Source organism: Diabrotica virgifera, chromosome 5 (genome assembly GCF_917563875.1).
Source record: "Diabrotica virgifera virgifera chromosome 5, PGI_DIABVI_V3a".
NCBI classification, from domain to species: Eukaryota; Metazoa; Arthropoda; class Insecta; order Coleoptera; family Chrysomelidae; genus Diabrotica; species Diabrotica virgifera.
Genome location: NC_065447.1, coordinates 205,927,643 through 205,947,604, shown reverse-complemented (window position 1 = coordinate 205,947,604; position 19,962 = coordinate 205,927,643). Strand labels below are relative to the sequence as shown.

The window sequence follows — 19,962 nt, the reverse complement described above, 5'->3', positions numbered from 1 at the left end:
TTTTTTAAATTTAATTTAAAGTTTCCAGAAGATAAAACACTATTGCCTCATAATAGAGTAAACTTTTGTATATAAAATATATTCCCATGTTCACAATCTTTTCCCAGAAAATGATGTCCCAGATCCAAAAAATTAAGTGGGTCTAGGGGGTCTACTTTGTATTAGTAATAAGTATGACAAAGATAACTATAGTACTTTCTCAATAATTTGGTTCATTATTCGACATACTAGAATCCGAAAAGAACAGACAATTGTCAAAAATTTGAGTAAAATCCAAATGAGCTCCAACGTGGAATCAAAAAGTTGAATAATTAGGTTTTGTGGATATTATGAATTAAACCAATATTTGTTTTCAGTTAGTTGGAATCTAAATAAATTATAATGGCTGTGAGTAATATATTATGGATAATTAATACTATTATTAGTAATGCTTAACTTTAAGTAAATTAACACTATTACTTCCTGACTTAACAGACCTTTGAGGAGTTCTGCCCCCATCTGTATCATCAGCCAACTTTATCCTTACCATTTTCATTGTTCTGTGTCCCCTTTTTCAATTCCTCAACTTAAACCTTCCAAATATTTCACATTTACTTATAGCTATTTTCTTTTGATCTTTTACCAGCTATTTTCAATTTAAATATAAAATGATAGGATAATACCAGAGTATTCCTCCTGGTTCTCTAAATACTGTTCAGTTGTATATTAACCATTCCTGATTTATCTTTAACACTGACATTGTATATGTACAGCCATTCTGCCGTCCCTACCATTATTTTTACATTGTAATACTGCAAAACAGTGTCGGCTACTATGTAAGTTTATAAACTATTCAATGGCAGCAGCTACATAAGTCTACACCTTTTTTTACTATTCGAATAATTTTTCATATAATTTTCTACTCGTTTAGATTCATTTGGAATCATATGCTGATTGGAATTTGAGACCTATTTTCAGATTTATTGTTGGGGTAGAAACAAATGCTATTTAGTCATTACCTTACCAAGTTATCCACTTCTAATTATCTATATTGTAATGTTTAACATAGGTAATGTATATACATTATCGTCAATAGTGCTACATGGCTATTGGAACCGTGCAAGTTCGGCAAAGCGACACCTATTTCTACGCTCTGCAACTTTATTCACACTTTTAATTATATTGGCCAATTATATTAGTCCTGGTTACTGGATAATTGTCAAGGCCATAATCCAAAAAAATAATAAGAAGAAAAAATAAGATTCAGGTTATGTTATTAAAACGTAAACAATTGTATGTAGTAGATAAAATTAGTTATTAAATGCAGTACTGCAAGCAAAATTCAATTAATTAAATTTACCTTTATATAATAATTGCATATCATATCAATATTGTTAGTCCAAGTAATGAAGCTTAAAATAGGACAAAACCTCACAATTTTTACAGAATGGATCAATTTGCTTGAAAATTTGATAATAAGTAGTGGATAGTCCAAGGATCAAAATCTATATGATGCGGCAAGGCGCTTTTACCATGGGGGTGGTTGCCACCCCATCTCAGTGGTGGAAATTTTTTATTATATTTTGACCGCAAAAGTTGGCAAAAACATTCATTTTAAGCAAAAAACGTTCTATACATTTTTTTGATTAAATTAATATTGTCGATTTATTTGATATTGAAAGTGTTAGTTTTATATCGAAAAAATCAATGTTTTTAATCAGTTTTCTGCTAATAACTCAAAAAGTTTTCGTTTTATCAAAACAACTTTACTTAACAAAAATGTACATTTTGAAAAAATTAACAAAACCGTTTTTTTTTATTTTCTTTAAGACCAATAGTAATCGAGCTATACTTCATTATAATATGTTGGTTCTTTTTCGTCAAATGCTAAATATTGTAGTTTCAAAGTCAAAGGATGGGAAAACTATGCATTTTTCGAGGATAACTTGTTGAAACTAATTTAAATTATTTAAAAATATGTATCTCCAGAAATAAAAAAAATCTCTAGCTAAAAAAATGAAGTGACTTATGAAAAGAATGTCAGCCCCTATTTTTTTCAGCAAAAAAGTGGTCGTAAACAACCGCCTAATCACCACCTTAATTAAAATTTGTCATTGACCTGATATGATTTTCTTGATTTATGTATTGTTAATAGGTTCCACAAGTTTGATTGGCTTAGAATAATTTAAAAAAAAATGGAGTTAAAAGCGAATAACGAGTTCTTGTAGTTTGGTAAAAATGCCCTTTTCTTCAGAATAGAAAGATTAGCATCAGAGATACAAAAAAATATTTAAATATGAAATTGTAGCTAATTTAATTCCCAAGAACTTGGTTTGCAAAAATTTTTTTTGCGCTAAAAATTGAGTGAGCTCTTGACAATTAAATCTTGTAATATCCTGCAAAAACCACCTTTACCAACCCTTTCAATGCTACCTCTTTTTGTGACTGAGAATTTTAAAAGGAATTAATATTAATAGCCTTATAAATCTGGTAAAAACCTACAAAATTCTTTTTAACGAACTTTCCAAGATAAAAAATAAAAAAGTTACGGTTAAAAAATCAATATATTTTTTTGAAAAAAAAAAAAGGAGAAATCTAATTGGAACCATAATATTGTAAGTTGGCAGTGTTTTTAGTCATTGGCCTTATTTATTCTTCTTTATTTATGTATTATTAATAGATGCTAGAAGTTTGACTGGCTTAGAATAATTAGTTTTTACAAAACTGAAGTTTAAAGTGAATAACGAATGTTTGCAATTTGGTAAAAAATGCCATTTTCTTCAAAATAGAAAGATTAGCGTCAGAGATACGAAAAAATATTTAAATAGGAAATTGTAGGTCATTTAATTTCCAAGAACCTGGTTTGATAAAATTTGTTCTACGGCAAAAATTGAGTGAATTGTAAATGAGTATACCATCGAAAAACATTGATTTTTAAGATATAAAATTAACACTTTCGATAGAGAATAAATCAAAAACTATTAATTTTATCAAAAAAATGTATAGAACATTTTTTGCTTAGAATGAATGTTTTTATTACCTTTTGCGGTCAAAATATAATAACAAATTTCCACCCCCGAGATGGGGTGGCAACCACCCCCATTGTAAAAGCGCCTGTCGGCATCATATAGATTTTGATCCATGGACTATCCACTACTTATTCTAAAATTTTCAAGGAAATTGATCCATTCTGTAAAAATTGCGAGGTGAAAAGCTTTGGTTCCTGGACTATGTGGAGCAACATATAATTTTTTTTCTTCAATGACAGTAGATATGAAATGTACGTCAATTTGACAATTTTAATTGACAATATGAATTATTTAAGAAAGTTGCAATATTTCTAGGCTATTCGCGCACGATCGTTTCTCAATTATTCCCTTCCAAGTACTTGCACACCGCGAATAATAGTAGATGCTCTATGGTCCCATGTCTATTTCGCCAGTCAGCCCTTTCTATTGCCAGATTGCAGCACCTATTTTTCTAGTATCTTTATACCATCCTTAGATCTAAGTTTTTCAGTTGTCTATCAAGTCTCTTAGTGATTAGACGTGTTTGATTTAAAAGTCGATTCACTAATTGCCGCAAAAAATACAGTTTGTTTACCTTTTACTCATTTATTTGGTTAAGTTTTTTGGATTTCTACAAGTAAGTCGATTCATTACTTAATTTATCCTGGGAAATTATACTTAAAAATCCGACATCTGTCTGGGACGGATGTCGGGAACTTCACCTGGCGGCGGGAAGCCGCCGCGATCTTCAAATATAAGAATCGAGGATATCAGGGTTCTGGATGGCATGGAACTCGACGATTCAAATGTAAATATTAATCAAGATGGTTTTCGCGGATTTACAGAAGCCGATAAGAATAATATTGCAACAGGGGACAAAAATCAAGTTTTTCCAGCAGATAATGATAACAATAAAAGCTCATTAACAACAACAGCAAGTAATTTAGACCAGCCAAACCAGTCTTTCAAACGCGATATTTCCATTAATAATCGATTTACGTCAAGAGATACAGGTCCGTACTTAATTTTTGTGGAACACGAAGTTTTGAATGTGGGAAGATTGCATCCAATGAGACTTGGTGAAAAACTGTTAGCACTTTCGGAATACGAAAAATCGATCTTAGAAATTAGTAGCGTGGGTCGTAATAGACTTAAAATTGAAGTTAATTCAGGGTTAGTTGCGAACAAATTAGTGGAAAATTCGGTATTCAAAGACAATAAACTGATAGCTTATATCCCCTCACATTTAACTGAAAAAAAAGGTATTGTGAGATCGGTCGATACATATCTGACTGAAAATGATCTTGTTAAAGTTATAAAATCAGAGTGTTCTGTTCGTAAGGTGCAAAGAATGTTTCGAAAAGTAATAAAAGACGGAGTGATTGAAAAAATCCCCCGTCAAATGATAATTGTCACATTTGCAGGGAACAAAATTCCCCAATTTATTTATATAAATAAAGTGAGATGTCCTGTAGACACGTACGTTCATCCTGTTATGCAGTGTTACAATTGTCTTCGTTACGGTCACTCTGCATCTCAATGTAAAGGAAAAAAGAAATGCCGAAACTGCGGCAAAGAAAATGATAACGAATGCACTCAATGTGATAACTTCTGCATTTTTTGTAACTCTAATTCACACAACTCGACAAATCGAGATTGTTCAGAGTATAAAAAACAAAAACGAACTAAGGAAGCAATGGCACACCTTAATATTTCTTTCAAAGAGGCCGAAAAAGTTATTGACAATCCTGCCTACACTAGTATTGTTCAAAAAAACAGATTTGCTCCGTTACTGTCATCCACTACTGAATTCCCTTCATTAGTTTCGAGGCCAAATACCTATTCCAATATTGCTCAAAGCTCATCAAAACATTTGCCTTCCATTGCAAATATTTCAAATACTGCAGCTTGTACTAGAAAAAAACGAAAAATACACCCATCGTCTCCTACGCTTATTACCGCTCCAAGCGAATTTAGCTTTTGTGCTAGCCCCGTATTCCAGTTCGGAAACTATAATAAAAATGTATCTAAAAATAACGATGAACATCTTAAAAATGAATTCGCTACTACTTTGAAGGATTCAGTCAATAATTTCTTTTCAGCCATTCCTGCTCGAAACCCTGCGATTAATAGTTCAGTTCCCTCTATACAAGATGTAGAAAATTTAATTAACAGCGTGATTAAACATTTCTTTACCTGATATGGCCGGTTTAAAAATTGTCCAGTGGAACGCTAGATCAGCGTACTCTAATAAAAACTCTATTACGCAACTTTTTACAGAAGAACACTTTGATATAGCTCTTATTTCGGAAACTTGGTACAAACCTAAGTATGAAATGTCCTTACAGGGATTTAATATTGTTAGAAAAGATAGACGTAATAAACGAGGTGGAGGTGTTAGCATAATTATCTCTAATAGTATTAAATACAATAATATAGTATTCAACCAAACATTTAATAAAAATATTGAAGTTTGTGGCATTGATATTGATGTCAATGGCACCAAAATATCTGTGGTTAGTATTTATCGTCCAGGTAGCATTGCAGTCACAGTGAACGACTATGTTTCTCTTTTTCAACAAATTCCGCATAATTTTATTATTGGTGGCGACTTTAACGCCCATCATGGAGCCTGGGGCTCTATAAACAATGATCATAGCGGTAACATACTCATGGAAGCTTTAGAATACTTCGACAACTTTATCATTGCAAATGACGGATCTCCCACCAGAGTATCTGCCCCTGGCTCTCCTCCATCATGTGTTGATCTTACCCTCATTTCGTCCAACTTTAGCTCACAATTCTCTCACAATTATGCTATCACATTTGTGTTACAACAACTCAGAATTGATAATATTAATATTACCCCCATTCATAAATGGTCTATGCGAGAAGCTGATTGGGCATTGTTTCAAACAAAAATTGATAAAGATTTCTCCGAGATTCCGCTTTTCAACAATACTAACGAAATGATTAACTTTATCACCAATTCAATGACATCCTCAGCGGATTCAGCTCTTAAAAAAACTTACCCCTTCTCTCCTAAAAAGGCTCCTCATCCCCCTTGGTGGGATGAGGAATGTCAACAGTTAGTTACCCAAAGGAAGGAAGCTTACAAAACGTACAAGCGCAATATGATAACTTCAAATTATATCAATGTAAAAAAAATAGATGCGCTCTGCAAAAGAACCTTCAAATTTAAAGCCAAACAGGCTTGGGCAGACTATTGTACTCAACTCAATAGGAATTCAAATCCCTCGGAAATTTGGCGCCGGATTAATAGATTTCAAAAGAAGAAAAATGATATCCAACCATGTGAAGAAAATGAGGCGGAAATACTTTTTCATAAATTAGCTCCAAGTTTTGTTAGTCCTTACATTCACTACACACCCACCAGTAATCATGATCATTCTCTTCTAGCCCCAGTTACACTAAGAGAGTTAGAACTTAATATCAAATCGTCAAAACTTACTGCTCCAGGCTTAGATGGCATCAATTATATGATGATTAAAAAGCTCCCTGACTCGGCGAAACACTTTCTTTGCAAAATATATAACAATATACTTTCAGGAGATACGGATTACCCCTCACTAAAACAGTGTCTAATTATTCCTATTCCTAAGGTCAGTGACAACAAAGCTCTGCGACCCATTTCTCTAATGTCTTGTGTATTAAAAACTTTGGAAAGAATTATCAAACTCAGATTAGAATGGTGGTTAGAAAATAATAACATCCTCCCCCAATCCCAGTTGGGTTTTCGGCGAGGTAAAGGTACTCTCGACTGTGCAGCCAATCTTGCAACGGAAATTCAGTTGGCTTTTTCAGAAAACCATTATTCAGCTGCCTTATTTTTAGATATCTCTAGTGCTTATGAAAGCGTGCTGTTGGATTGTTTATATGAAAAGTTAACATACATCCATATACCACCACAATTTGCATTTGTTCTTATTAATATGTTCCTCAGACGACAGATCTTTATAAAATGCAATACAAATACTCTAGGTCCTAGAGAGGTTAACTCGGGTCTGCCACAGGGGTCGGTGTTGAGCCCGCTTCTATTTAATATCTATACCCTCGATGTTCACAACCTTGGTATGAACGCAAGAATTTTACAATATGCTGACGATTTTTCTATATACACTACTCATAAAAACTACTCTCAATGTGTTAGTAATCTTAAGTATATAGTGCATTGCTGCTTTAAATACTTTCCTGAACAGGGATTTGAAATATCACCTCATAAATCTGCTATTGTATTTTTTACCAGACACCAATTGCCAGAACTTAATAGCCTTACAATTAAAAATCACACTATACCTGTTTGCAAAACATACACATATTTGGGTATCACATTTGATTGCAAACTGACCTGGTCCGATCACATATCAAGATGCATTAAGAAAAGTGAAAAAAGTCTTAATATCCTAAGAGCAATTAACAGATATCATTGGGGCGCTGACCCTAACATTAACTTGATTTTCTACCGAGCGTACACTCGATCTATCCTAGATTATGGTTGTTTCTTGTATGGATCAGCCACTAATTCCAGACTTTCACAAATAGATAGGGTACAGTTCAAGGCTCTACGCATTGTTCTTGGTGCATTTAAATCCACTCCCACAGCTGCTCTCCTTGCAGAGTGTGGCGAACCCCCCATGCAACTTCGACGACAGTTACTAGCTGAAAAATTCGTCGTTAAACAAAAACGATTTACACACAACGACCTTATTAAAAATTTAGGCATCTTAACTGCATATAGCTACACTAATAAATACTGGCACAACAGAAACTGTCCCCCTCTAGCTGATGCATTTGCAACAGTCTCAAACATCGAACTACGTGATGATTCTGGTTTGCCGTTCTTCACGGCTAAATTCGATATATGTCTTACACAACCAAATATTATTTTTCCAGAATATAATGATAACCCAGCAATTAATAACATATCTATGCAAATAGAATTAGAGAAATTAGGTAATGTACATAAATTTTTTACAGACGGATCCAAATCCCCTACTGGAACAGGATGTGCAGTGTACAGGGAAAACACAAACGAAAGTTTGTTGTTTAAACTAAACAAAAACTCTACAATCTTTACAGCAGAGGCACTTGCTATATTTAAGGCTTTGGATTGGGCAAACAATTCACTGCTACCCTTGTCAAACTTGGCTATAATATCGGATTCGAAATCTGTTTTATCAGCTCTGGTGTACCCGGTTACCTCCATATACAATAACTCAATAATCGTGGAAATTTAGACAACCTTAAGAGCCTTAGATTATAAACAGATAAATACATTCTTCATATGGGCCAAAGGGCATTCCTCCATAACGGGAAACGAAACAGCTGACAAACTGGCAAAAAGAGCTATCACTGATGGCAAACAAGCCCCCGAATTAACGCTACAAGACGCATTATCTATATGTAAGCAAAACTTAAGAACTAAATGGGCAGACAAATGGACAACAATTAGATCTAACAATGCATTTCAGTACTGCACTCTTTTTCCAACACTTCCTTCTACAAAGCTTGCTAAAAGAAGCCATCCCAATAGAAAAATTAACACCAAATACATTAGGTGCCTCTTTGGACATGGAGCAGTCAACTCCAAGCTTTATAAGATGAAATTGGCCACATCCCCCCTCTGTGACTACAGTGACAGTTTTGACGACTTTAATCACTGGATTTTTCAATGCAGTCATAATTCTAATGCCACCTCTTACCTTATTACGGAACTAACTAAATTAAAAATCCCGTTTCCTCAAAATTATCTTTCCATTATGCTGGAGTGCATCCATAATCCCGAAGTAAGAGCTATTTTTTGTAACTTTTTGGGTCGTACGAGGAGACGCTTATAATTTCCTCAACTTTTAGGTCTGTATCAACCAATCCAAATTGTATTCAGTTAGGTATTAAATATATATGTATAGATTTGTAAAAACTGTATTTGTACCAAATAATTGTATTCAGTTACTGTATTTATATGTACAGATTTGTAAAAATTGTATTTGTACCAAATTGTGTTCAGTTATATGTATAGACTTTTAAATGTTATAAATTTTCGTGGCAAAACGGGTTCTTCCCAAAGCCAATAAACCAAAAAAAAAAAAAAAAATAGATCTAAGTTTTGACCAACCTCTCCTTCTACTTCCCACTGGCTGTAACATAAGGATTCATCTAGGAGGACTATTTTTCTGTGACTTTGCTAAATGTACTACCCATGTTAATCTTCCTATTTTTATGACGGATAAAAATATGAAGAATTCTACCAAACATATATTTATGTATATTTGTGGTATATCTCATAGTTGTAGCTCCTCATCCAAATACTGTTTCCACAGATGCCCAGTCCCGGCGCTAGGGTATAAGGTGCCCGCCTGCAAAACTGCATAGGCGCCTTCTGTTTCTTTTTAAATTAGTATTTTGTATAACACTAGCAGAAAAAAAGGTCAATTTGACGCCCCCCAAACAGAGGCGCCCGCCTGCAGTGCATCCCTTGCAGGTCCATTATCGCCGGCCCTGCAGATGCCACTGAATATTACTTTCAGGGTCATCTATTAAAATATGAGTAGAAGGTCTTTATCTACCTTGGAGATGGTCTGTTTCTGATCCGTATGCCAGTACTGTTTTAGCTACTGAAGGGTTTTGTACAGTGTTTTTTTTGTTTTTTGGCTTAAGTTTATACTTTTTATATATTTACTCAGCTCAAAATAGCAATTGTTTGCTATACTTATTATTCATTTGATTTCTTCCATTATAAGGTTCTCATTTGTAATCAGAGAGCTGAAGTATGTGAATTTTTGAATAACTTCAAAGCTAGAGTTATCAGCAGTGAACTGGTGACAAATGTTTCTGACTGTTGTTGGGTGTTGATGCCATGGTTTTGGCTTTTTCATCACTTATTATTTGCAGACCCATGTTTTTTGAGGCATTTGAGAAAGTGGTATACATTTCTTCAAGCTTGTGTTTTGCATAGTCAATTAGGTCTAGGTCTAGATCATCTGCACAGACCATAATTTGTGATGATTTATGCATTTTTTACATTATAATTAAGCACACTTTTTGTGTAGTGGACAAACAATTCCAACACACCACTCTTCCAGGATTTGTTCTTCATTCCAGTTTCTTAGTATTATTAATTTCATGTATTTCATTTCTACAAATGTGTCCCTAATACATACATCCATGAATCAAATGTGATTCATGGATAGATATTTTTAAAATATTACAAAAACCTTTGGGCATAGTAGACTTTGGGTGCCTATCTGTTTCCATTGGGACAGTGAAGTTGTTCATAAGTTCTGCAGGTATATTGTTACTTCCTGGGTATTTGTTACTTTTTAGTAATTTTATTGCAATCGATAATTTATTACTCATTTTTAATTGTGTATTTCCTTTTTAGCCTCCGCAGAAGGGTAAACAAGGTACCAAAGGTGCTAAACAAATTGTTGAGGAAAATGTAGCAACATTAAAGTTTTATAAGTATATGGCAATTATATCTAATGCAGTTTCATTAATAGTACTATATTTACTTGACTCTGGTATAAGTATAGTAAGTATTCTGTTTGTGTATCATTTGTTCATAAATTTTATATAAAATAAAATCTTTTTTAGTTACTATATATGTTTGCCTGTGCTATTTTTATTGGATGCTATCAGTTTATGGCATATATGGCCAAAGCAAAATATTCAGAGACAGGACAGCTATTAGATAGTGGAGTAGACTTGAACATGGAAGGAGGAATTGCAGAGTATGTTGATATCTTTTTTTAGTTAGTGTTATTTTGATCAGTGGCGGATCCAGGCATCGTTAAGATGTAGGGCAGATTGGCTAAATTTCTATAAAAATAAATGAATGCTTCTATAATCTTTATATATAATTAAAAAAAATTAAATCACTTAGTTTGAGAGGGAGGCTTATCGACCCCATCGTTCCCTGGATCCGCCACTGATTTTGATATCAGTGGTGTATAATTTATCCAAATTAAAATCACACCACAAAAAGCATCACTTAAAAGCAATCTATAACTTGATGCACAGAGAGTGGAAAGTGGAATATTATGCACTTAAAAATAACACATAAATGTTTTGTCTGTTCTCTGTCTAAAAGTTTGTAGTCTGTCCTAGTGATGGGTTGCTAAATAGCAGACTGTTTTTAACTGTTATCTGGTTTTCAGTAACTGCTACTGCTACCGGCTTCGAAATTAGTTGCTATTTTTGTAGCAAATGATTCAGCACTGACCCGAACCGAGGCTGATTTTTAAGTTGGTTGCGATTTGGTGATTTGGATTATTGCGAACAGTGTGTGTGAACGGTAATTCAGGTTCAAGCCAATTGAACATTTAATAATTTTAAACTGAAAACTTTCGCAAACTGTATGTCCTACACTACTCACATACTTTTCAGTACTATTTTACTTGCTGTTTATAAGGAAATCGCAGGACATTTCGTTTGGAAAAATTTCCGAAGTGGAATTCAAATAAATTAAATATCTACCTAATATTGTGGTTTATTCCCAGTTAAAATAGTAAGTTGAAATAAATACTATGAATTACATCCACTATGTATTTTGTTACATTTTTTTTTGTCATTTAAAAAAATGTTCATACTTTAATGTATTATTTTAGCAACAATTATTATTTAGAATTTATAGGGATAAAAGGCAGATTTCGAGCATATAGTTTAACGACGTTCTACACCTTCGGCAAAGAATTAAGGATTTGCATGAAATTTTAGTATGTTATAGTTTACTTCAAAAAACTAAGACTTGATTTTTAAAAAATTGTTTTACCGTGCCGTTTAATTACTATTAAGGGTCAAAGTTAAGTTTTAACATGGGCTCTTATGGGAATTCTTAAAAAGTTAATAACTTTTGACCCAAATTTACGATTTTTAATTATTTGTGCTTAAATTAAAGGTTTTTTTGTAAGGAATAACATATTAAAAAATGAGGATTGTTTACCGTACCATTTATTTTTAATTTATTTATTACAATTAATTCCGTAATTTATTCCGTAATTTCTGTAATTTATTATAATTTATTTTTATAAAGTATTCAATACTGAAACATATGATTTGAGTATTCTGCTATAAATGCATTGTTACCAACTTTCGCTTGCATATAAGTTTCCCCCCTTTCCTTTGAGAGGCATACCACGCAACGAAGGTGTAGAACGTCGTTAATCAATCTTTCTCAAGTATACTTTCGCTAACTTAGCATCATCAGGGGCATCTGAAATAAGCCAAAAGAACTCCATTGTAACAAAAAAATTAAGTGGAAAAAACTTTGACAAGAAATCAAAGTTTATGTTAGACAAAGTTACAATAACATAGACTTACTTCGTCAAAACAGGAAGATATCCCAGCAAAATGTAGATAACATTTGTATGGCAACACGCAATGGTAACACACAATTGTGTGTTTAATGTTATTTATTACTTGCAAAATTCTTTGAATTACGTTTTTGCCATACAAATGTTATCTACATTTTGCTGGGATATCTTCCTGTTTTGACGAAGTAAGTCAACGTTATTGTAATTTTTTGTCTAACATCAACTTTGATTTCTTGTCAAAGTTTTTTCCACTTATTTCTTTCGTTACAATGGAGTTCTTTTGGCTTATTTCAGATGCCCCTGATGATGCTAAGCTAGCGAAAGTATACTTGGGCAAAATTTGATTAAACTATATGCTCGAAATCTGCTTTTTATCCCTATAAATTCCATATATTCGAGCATTTAACCTACTTCTAAATTATTATTTATATGTTCACATTAAATACCAATGAAAATGCTTTGTGAAACACAAACAAAATTTTATTGCGTTTCTTATATCATCATGAAAATGTTGAATAATGCTAAAAAGTAACTGCTATTAAAGTAGCAGCTATTTTTAACCGCTATTTTCATTTAGTTCATGCAACTGCTATATCAAAATAGCGGGTCGAACACATGTGACTCTGTTCTCTGCCCTCATCATGACATATTTTGTCATATAGCCTAATTTTTCTTACTATAACTTATCAGTGGCGAAGCGTCCATGTAAAGTCGACTTTACATTACATGATTTATCATGTGATTTGTCATATGATTTGGTCATGGAGTGAAATTTACATGTTTACATTGTGTGATTTGTCATATGATTTTGCATTGTTTATACGGCTCGTTTTGTCATAAGCATTGTCATGCAGCTCGTCATGGGAAAAATCATATGACAAATCACATGATAAATCATGTAGTGTAAAGTCGACTTAACCACTGTTACCATTGGTAACAGTTACAAATCTTGAAAATAAATATTTTATGACTACTACGAAATAATTCCATTTATATTTTTTACCAACAGAAATACTTGTTAATAGTACCTAATTCAGTAAATAGCCAACTAGACGCACGAAAATATTGGCGAGATATGTGAATCCATGGCACGTTATCATATGCTGTTACCAATACTGGCACTGGTAACGGTAACGCAGGAGAAACTTCGCTATGGCTCGGGACTAGCTCTGAAAATTTTGAAGGAGCGACGGGTCTAGAGACGGCGCGCGGGCACGCTGTGCATATCAGTATTGTAACCATTTGAAGATTGGCAACGTTGGTTTAGTTAGTTTAGTACCTATTACAGATTACAGTGTGCGTGCATTTAAACATGGAAGAGTGTTGCTACGTATTGCGTAATTGATCAACTACTTGAAAAGTCATTCTACTTGTATATTTTTTTTATATATTATTTTAAAGAAAAAAATGATATTATTGAAAATGGAAGAATTAAAATATAAACAATAGTTTTCAAAATCTGTTCTTTTTTCTACTTGTTCATTTTTTATGTTAATTTTATGGTAGAATAATATGTTTAGTTTGTTTACTATTTATTGTTATACCTGTTACATATACATAATTACATACATAATATAATTTGGGAATAGTGATTTGTTTAATTTTATCCTACAGGATTGAAAACAAAAACTTATATTTGGGAGGTTCAAAATATTTTTTTTAAAGAGGATTTTTTTACATCTTGTTTTGGTAACACTTTAGAAAGAGTCACGCGTCGCCACTGTAACTTATTCATTGTCATTTGTTTTATCGAAATTGCTCCTTCTATAGTCAAAAATATTTTGTTTTGTTTTGACAACTATACAGGGTGTTAGTAAATAAGTACGAAAAATTTTAAGGCCTAATTCTACATGAAAAATTAATACCAGTTTGCTCTATAAACATATGTCCGCAAATGCTTAGTTTCGGAGATACGGGGTGTTGAAATTTTTATTTTAAACTGCCAATTTATTTATTGCTCTAAGACCAGTTGAGCTATGAAAATGAAATTTGGTGAGTTTTAATAGGTAGCTATTACGAATTTTTTGACATACAATTTAGAATTTTGTATTCATCATTGGCGCGCCTACTGGCAATGGTCTGAATTTTTTTAAATAAAAAAATAGTACGACACTGAGGTATTTCGAATTAAAAATTATTTTTAAATTCCACGTCTAATTTATGATAAAAAACCTTTCTCGCCTTTTTTCATATAATGCACCGTTTTTATGCAGAAAAATAAAACATCTTGGCGCGTATTTTTCATTTCTTAATACATCATCAAGAACTATCCAATATAATAATACTAAACTAGAACAATAACAGAAAATATTGCTAATAAGATTTCAACTAGGTGCAAAGCTGCAAGAAATGTTTAAAATGATCTCCTTTACAGATAACAGAAGAATTTTATATTCATCATTGGCGCGCGTACGGGGAATGGTCTGAATTTTTTGAAGAAAAAAATAGTACGCCACTGAGATATGTCAAACTAAAAATTATTTTTGAATTCCTAGTTCAATTTATAACAAAAAATCTTTCTTTCCTTTTTTTCATACGAGGCGCCGTTTTTATACAAAAAAATAAAACATCTTAACGCTTACCAAGTATTTGAGGTAGTTTCCATATGCATAGAAACTTAGTTCAAATACTTTGTAAACGTTAAGATGTTTAATTTTTTGCATAAAAACGGCACCGCATATGAAAAAAAGGCAAGAAAGATTTTTTGTCGTCAATTGAACGAGGAATTCAAAAATAATTTTTAGTTTGACATAACTCAGTGGCGTACTATTTTTTTCTTCAAAAAATTCAGACCATTACCCGTACGCGCGCCAATGATGAATATACAATTCTTCTGTTACCTGTAAAGGAGATCATTTTAAACATTTCTTGCAGCTTTGCACCTAGTTGAAATGGTATTAGTAATACTTTCTGTTATTGTTCTAGTTTAGTATAATTATATTGGATAGTTCTTGATGATGTATTAAGAAATGAAAAATATGCGCCAAGATGTTTTATTTTTCTGCATAAAAACGGTGCATCATATGAAAAAAAGGCAAGAAAGGTTTTTTATCATAAATTAGACGTGGAATTTAAAAATAATTTCTAATTCAAAATATCTCAGTGGCGTACTATTTTTTTCTTTAAAATAATTCAGACCACTGCCCGTAGGCGCGCCAATGATGAATACAAAATTCTTAATTGTATGTCAAAAAATTCGTAATAACTACCTCCTAAAACTCACCAAATTTCATTTTCATAGCTTAGCTGGTCGTAGAGAAATAAATAAATTGGCAGTTTGAAATAAAAATTTCAACACCCCTTATCTTCGAAACTAAGCATTTGCGGACAGATGTTTATAGAGCAAACTGGTATTAATTTTTCATGTAGAATTAGCCCTTAAAATTTTTCATACTTATTTACTAACACCCTGTATATTCAATAAACAAAGCAGAAAAAAAACATGAGAAAACTCGATTTTTTATTTTGTCCCATAACTTTTTTCCACGGAGATATAGGTATAGCCATTGCTTCACAGAAAAAACTTCTATCCTTTCTTTTCAAAATGACGTTTGGTAGAAGATTTTAGGATTTTTTATAGTATCTGAGATTAGATTTTTCAAAATTCGCTACTCACTCCATTTTTTGATAAATGTTCTTTATTTGTTCGCAAACAGTTGTTCTATAACTTTTTTCTACGCACTTGTAGGCATAAGCAATGCAATGGTACATTTAGTAGAAAGAAAAATCAATTACCTTTAAAATGGTCTATTGTAGAAGGCTCTTGGACTAATTTTAAGCAAGTTATGGTTCTTCAAAGTTTTTTACTTTTGAGGATTTTTGCTAACTTTTCGGCTATTTTTTAAATTCCTCGTTTTAACTTCATACATTTAGGTTAGGTATACACATTGCCCAATAAGAAAGAAAGCTTATTTTCTGTACTTTGAAAAGGTCTATTTTAAGAGATTCTTGGATTAACGGTAACCAAGATATGGTTCATCAAAGTGTGATGCAACGATTTTTACTCTTACGGATATTTTTTTGTGTTACGGCAATGTATATCCCTAAATGTATTAGGAAAGAAGTTATAACGAAATTAAAAAAAATATCCCTAAAAGTTGTAAAAATCGTTGCATCACACTTTGATGAACCATATCTTAGGTACTGTTAGTCCTAGAATCTTTTACAATTAATAGACAATTTTAAAGTACAGAAAAAATAATAGCTGAAATGTTAGCAAAAAACTGCATAGAAAAAAGTTAATATAGAACAATTATCATCATCTTGGTGCTACCGCCTCAAGCTTTCTACGCCATTCTGTTCTGTTCCTTGCTTGCATTTTCCAGTTGCCGACTCCGATCTTCTCGGCATCTTGTGTTACCCCGTCCATCCACCTCAACTTTGGTCTACCCCGTCTTCTCATTCCCACGGGTTGAGCTGTTAGAATCTTTTTTATCATGTTTAATATAGAACAATGTTAGTGAAAAAATAGGAAAAATCGTATCTAAGATACTATGAAACCTAAATACTTCTACCAAACCTTATTTTAAAGAGGAAGGATAGAAGTTTTTTCTGTGAATGCTTTTTTTTCCATACCACTATGGAAAAAAGCTATGAAACAAAAAGAAAAATCGCTTATGTTTCGTTTTTTGAATATAGTTTTGTAAAAAAAATGACTTTAGACGAGTGACATTTCGATAGGTACAGTTGAGTCCCCGAGTCTTTACCCGTGCGTCATCATTTAAAGCATACGAAATAAGTCGGAAATTTACCAAATGCAACAGTAAGAGACAGAAAGTGGGTATTATTCCGATCATGGGTTATAGTATAAAATTTGACGTTAACAAATAAATAGAATGTCAAATTTAAGTTTTGCTTTAAACTTCTGGTGCATAATTACAGCTACATTTGAAGTAGCTTAATAAATTCTTTTATTATCTTTTTGGATTTAAATTATTGTTTATTATATTTTTATTTCAATTATTCTAATTGTTTAAAAAGTAGTAAACTTTGTATCTAGGGCTTTTCGTTGTTTTCCTCGTTTTGCGAGAGATGTCGCTAGATTGCGTCTCAAAAGGTAGAATCATTGTATCGCGATGGTTTTCCTTAAATCGGCAGGGTTGTTAATGTTCGCTTCAGAGTTGTGACTGCATAGCTTCACTGAAGATGCATGGTATGCTGAAATAGCTATATGGAGATGGTGGTCCAACTCTGAATCGAATAAAAACAAAAACTGCCTTTATTATTTTTCATCTTCACTCAGAATTGAGTATTTAGAAACTGTCTTTCGGTCCTTTTCCTTGACGGAGAGAAGGTAAATGCATGGCCAAAGTGTCCTATTTGCTTTCTCCTATTTTCGTCGTCTCTTGTGCTTATATATTGTAAAGATTGCGTCTCAAAAGGTGGAATCATTGTATCGCGATGGTTTCCCTTAAATCGGCAGGGTTGTTAATATTCGCTTCAGAGTTGTGACTGCATAGCTTCACTGAAGATGCATGGGATGCTGAAATAGCTATATGGAGATGGTGGTCCAACTCTGAATCGAATAAAAACAAAAACTGCCTTTATTATCTTTTATTATCATTGATTAATAAATAAATAGACAATTTATAAAAAAATTTCATAACATATTTTCTTTTTGTTATTTTATTCACTTTGGCGGAACACAAGCATTCCTTAACTGTGTCAACAATGAGGTTATTTGTACGTTGTCAAAATTTATGTTAAACAACTGTTTGTATACTATAAAAAACTTTAAAATGCAAAAATTCGACAAAATAACAGCAAAAAATTCAACAAAATGACAGCCACAAAAGTAAACAAATCAAAACGTCAGAAATTGTACTTAAAATATGTGAAAACATCCCCAATCATCTTTCTTTGTACCTATCTCTTTTCAATGCACTGAGGCTAGATCGTTCATAAAAATAACATGTGTTTTTACTTAATAACAGGCGGCTGCTGGTTTGTCATTAGTTTCATGCGTGGAAGAGAATGATTCTAGATAAAAAGTATGTGTTTTATCTCGCCAGGTATTAATGACGCACGGGTAAAGACTCGTGGACTAAACTGTAATTTAATTTTGAACAACTTTTCTGTAGATGTTTGTGTACGCAAAGAATTCAACCGATTGCACTCTACTGCATATGGAGTAATTCACCCTTTTCTCAAAAACGCACCTCTTTAAATGGTAGGACTCCGCGGTTTTTTCGTATTTGGGAGTCCATTGAACATATAAAATAATAAAACCTCTTTAACGTTGTAGTTTATTTTAGCCCTCTTTTTTGGACATAATCAGTAGCCCATCGCAACAATAAAAATTATGAAGAGCTATCTTAATTCACTTATCCAAAAAATTACTCATTTAATTTTTATAGTTCAGAAAATAGCTTTGAGGAGATTTTAGATAGACTTATGTGGATTTGGTTAAAATGAAATTATTTTTCAATTTACATTATTGTTCTTACTGGTTATTTTTATTTTAGACACATCAAAGACATCATAATTCTTACAGCAGGCTGTCAGCTCCTCGCCTTGATATCCAATTATTTCTGGTACCTTTGGTTGCTAGCACCTCTTCAGGGAGGTTGGATACTTTGGAAGAACATTATCCAGCCATATATTAGCCAACCAACTGCAGCCGAACCAGAAGTAAATGAAAAGAAACAAAAGAAGATGGAAAGAAAAATGAAGAGAATGCAGAGATGATTGTAAATTAATTTTTGTATGAGTGTGTCATTGCGTGCGTTTCAATATTTATTGATTAATAATTTGTTTGATTCTGAGGTTGTGGAAAATGTATATAAGATAGTATGTAAAAATAGAGTATGAATGTACTTTATGTATAAGTAATATAGTGCATTGAAAGAACAAACATCTCAATGAGATGTAGAAAATTATAATAATTAAATAAATTTTATAAAAGTCATTGTATAGGTTGATAAAGAAGTTACATTAATTGTATATATCGATTTAATGTTTTTGTGAACGGAATTATTGTTATAAATAAATGGAAGCCTTAGTCAATGTCTAATGCTAAAAGTCCTTTGTGACACTTTTACTTTTACTTTGTGTGAAATGTTTATCTTAAAATTTGGACTATAATATGTGTACACAACCTTTTCTAACACCAATTGGTCTCTTCTCGGATTTTTGAAATTTTCCTCCTGAAAATTCTTTCCATTCTGTGATGGTGTTCCATTTGAAGGATGTAATTAAAATAAGGATGCCCGGTCGTAAGAGCATCTGTACAGAGAATGGGAATAAATATAAATGCCTAAAAGAATAAATATATGTACTGTACTAGGTCAAGCAACCAGATACCTAGAAGAATAATTGACGATTAAGAACTGGAATGTGTGGACACCTTCATATACCTAGACTCGCTGTTGACTAAAGATAACAACGCCAGCGAACAAATTAAAAGAAGCATAGTACTTGCCAATAATTGTTACTAAAGCTTGAGAAGACAGATGGCTTCCTTCAAGATTACCCAGAAAAATTAAAGTTACCGTCTATAAATGATTAATAAGACCAGTGCTAACATATAAAGCAGAAACGTGGTTACACAGAAGAATCAAGAACTGCTTAAACGTTTCGAGAGAAACATCCTATGAATATATTGGCGAATAAAAGGGCAAGGTTTGTGGCACAGGCGTTGCAAT

The 19,962-nt window shown here is 32.5% G+C and overlaps 1 protein-coding gene across 1 annotated transcript; it reads left to right on the top strand.

Moving 5' to 3' along the window:
* Window positions 1-219: 219 nt before the first annotated feature.
* On the top strand, window positions 220-19,350 carry LOC114336648 (transmembrane protein 208). The gene is made up of 4 exons (XM_028287009.2): window positions 220-387; window positions 10,390-10,539; window positions 10,602-10,738; window positions 18,784-19,350. The coding sequence occupies exons 1-4, from the start codon at window positions 382-384 to the stop codon at window positions 19,004-19,006; spliced, it is 516 nt and encodes a 171-aa protein (XP_028142810.1). The 5' UTR covers window positions 220-381; the 3' UTR covers window positions 19,007-19,350.
* Window positions 19,351-19,962: the final 612 nt, after the last annotated feature.